This window comes from Drosophila grimshawi, unplaced genomic scaffold (genome assembly GCF_018153295.1).
Source record: "Drosophila grimshawi isolate 15287-2541.00 unplaced genomic scaffold, ASM1815329v1 contig_1377, whole genome shotgun sequence".
Lineage (NCBI taxonomy): Eukaryota > Metazoa > Arthropoda > Insecta > Diptera > Drosophilidae > Drosophila > Drosophila grimshawi.
The window spans coordinates 15,486,954-15,488,927 of NW_025062900.1; the positions used below are offsets into that span (position 1 = coordinate 15,486,954).

At 38.6% G+C, this 1,974-nt stretch overlaps 1 protein-coding gene across 1 annotated transcript; it reads left to right on the plus strand.

The window, feature by feature from the left end:
• The first annotated feature begins 1,599 nt into the window (after window positions 1-1,599).
• LOC6562536 lies at window positions 1,600-1,974 on the plus strand. Its single transcript, XM_001988009.1, has one exon. The coding sequence runs from the start codon at window positions 1,600-1,602 to the stop codon at window positions 1,972-1,974; it is 375 nt and encodes a 124-aa protein (XP_001988045.1).

Genomic DNA, 1,974 nt, shown 5'->3' on the forward strand with positions numbered 1-1,974 from the left:
AATTTTTTATTACTTTTATTACCAATCAACATTTTCAATTCGCTGGGTGAGCATATTAAATTTAAGAGTCCTAACTCGCAAATAACCGAATCTATTCAACCGTTGTTGCTAATATGCTTTATCTTCATATCATAGGCTAGAAGCGTTCATTTATGCTTAAATTGTATAAACCTTTTTAGCCCAGTTGAAAGAGACTTACTACCAACTCATGTCAGTGCGCTGTTCACCGCATAACTAACCATCAGATTTTATGCATCAATAGCAATTTTAGTCACCACTTTCTGCCACCTTTTGGGTAGGCCAAAGAGTGATTGCATGCCATAAGAGGGACACTTGATGCCTTCTCGACGCCTGTAATTAAATCATTATTGAGTTCGAGTACGGTGTAAGTCGCAGCTATATCCATGGACTTAGCACTCGAGTGAATGTTTCGGAATCGATGATGATTGGGGCGTGTTTGGGGCAACAATCATTACAATTATCAGCGACGAGAACTGGCGACACTTGACGATAACATGACACAAACACCCCTACCCTCCACGAGGGGGTGATAAAATTTTGTTGCCTAGTGTAATGCTTAACGATTGTGTTCACTGACTGGCTAAAGATTTTGTTGAGTAGGCTAATGTGCCAGGCTCGGCATCGATGGCTTGTGCGTGTGTGTGACTACTGTGTGTGTGTGTGTGTGTGTGTGTGTGTGTGCTAGTGTGCTGTGGCATATCATGCTTAGCGAGCAATATTCTTGATAGCGCAGTGCGCACATTGAAACGTCATGAATCAAAGGCAGCTAAAATAAAGTGGGCCTTTCCCATGTGCGTGATTTGATAAACAATTCACTACGTACAACTCAACAATTGGCCAAAATGATTGGCTAAGCAATTGAGCAGGTATGTATGGTCAGTATTGTGTTAATACCAATTGATTCAGTCTTTTAGAGAGTGACAATATGTGTATAATATCTTTTTTTGTTTTGTCTCTCAATCGTTATTTCACTCATTCTTCCTGCGCTCTATTATTATTTATTATTGTTATTAATCCTACTACTAATTTCTGACTATTTTTAATCTATTTGGTTGTTTATTTCTGTATTTCAAAAACCAGCCATTCTCTCTCTGAATTTGCTTATATATATTAACTTAAAACTACGAATTGAATTACAAATTAAATTTGCTGTGTCTGTGTAGTATTTTTATTGCTCGAATTATATTGATTTGCGCTAAACACTAAAATAAACTTTATCTGCAGGTGGTATACAAGAAATTATATTTCTAACCATTTTCAATGGGTTCAGAGTATGACAAAACGAATAATTAAAAATTTGCTTTTAACTCATTTGTAGTTATCAGTCCGTCAGGGGCAAATTTCTTTTAAAGTCGAATTTGTGTGTTTTTATCAACGCCATACTATAAATACGCGGCCAACCTTAAGCAATAATTTAGTATAAAAAAGTGAGAATAGAGACAGACACATATGAAATACGAGTGCACAAGGCAAAAATAATAATTTACTCTTGCCGGCTAGGCCAAGAAAATAACAATTTCTCATAAAATACAAGAATCCAAAAAAGAAAAAAAAAAAAGGAGAGCAAACCAAAAAGAAATGCCAAATGGGGCGACCTTAAATTTGGGCTCCAGCTGCCCGTTTAAAGAGCTAGAACAGCTGGACCATTTGACGCTGCAGCAACAAATCAATGCAAATTTCATCTTACACGCGATTACCAACTATAAGAAATCACCGTCCGAGCGCAAGACTCTGGACTTTATTGACAAAAAATGGCTGGCCTTGCTGAGGCTGTGGCGCGAGTTCCGGCTGCGGGATAAGCAAATACGACGTGACTACAAGAGTGCCGAGCCAGAGCACGGATACTTTCAGCAGGAGCTATACTCGCTCATTCATGAGAAATATATGGCAGCCCGCAGTCGCATGGGTCGCGACAAAAGAAATCTGCTCAAGTGCAAAGCTTCCCAGGCGTAG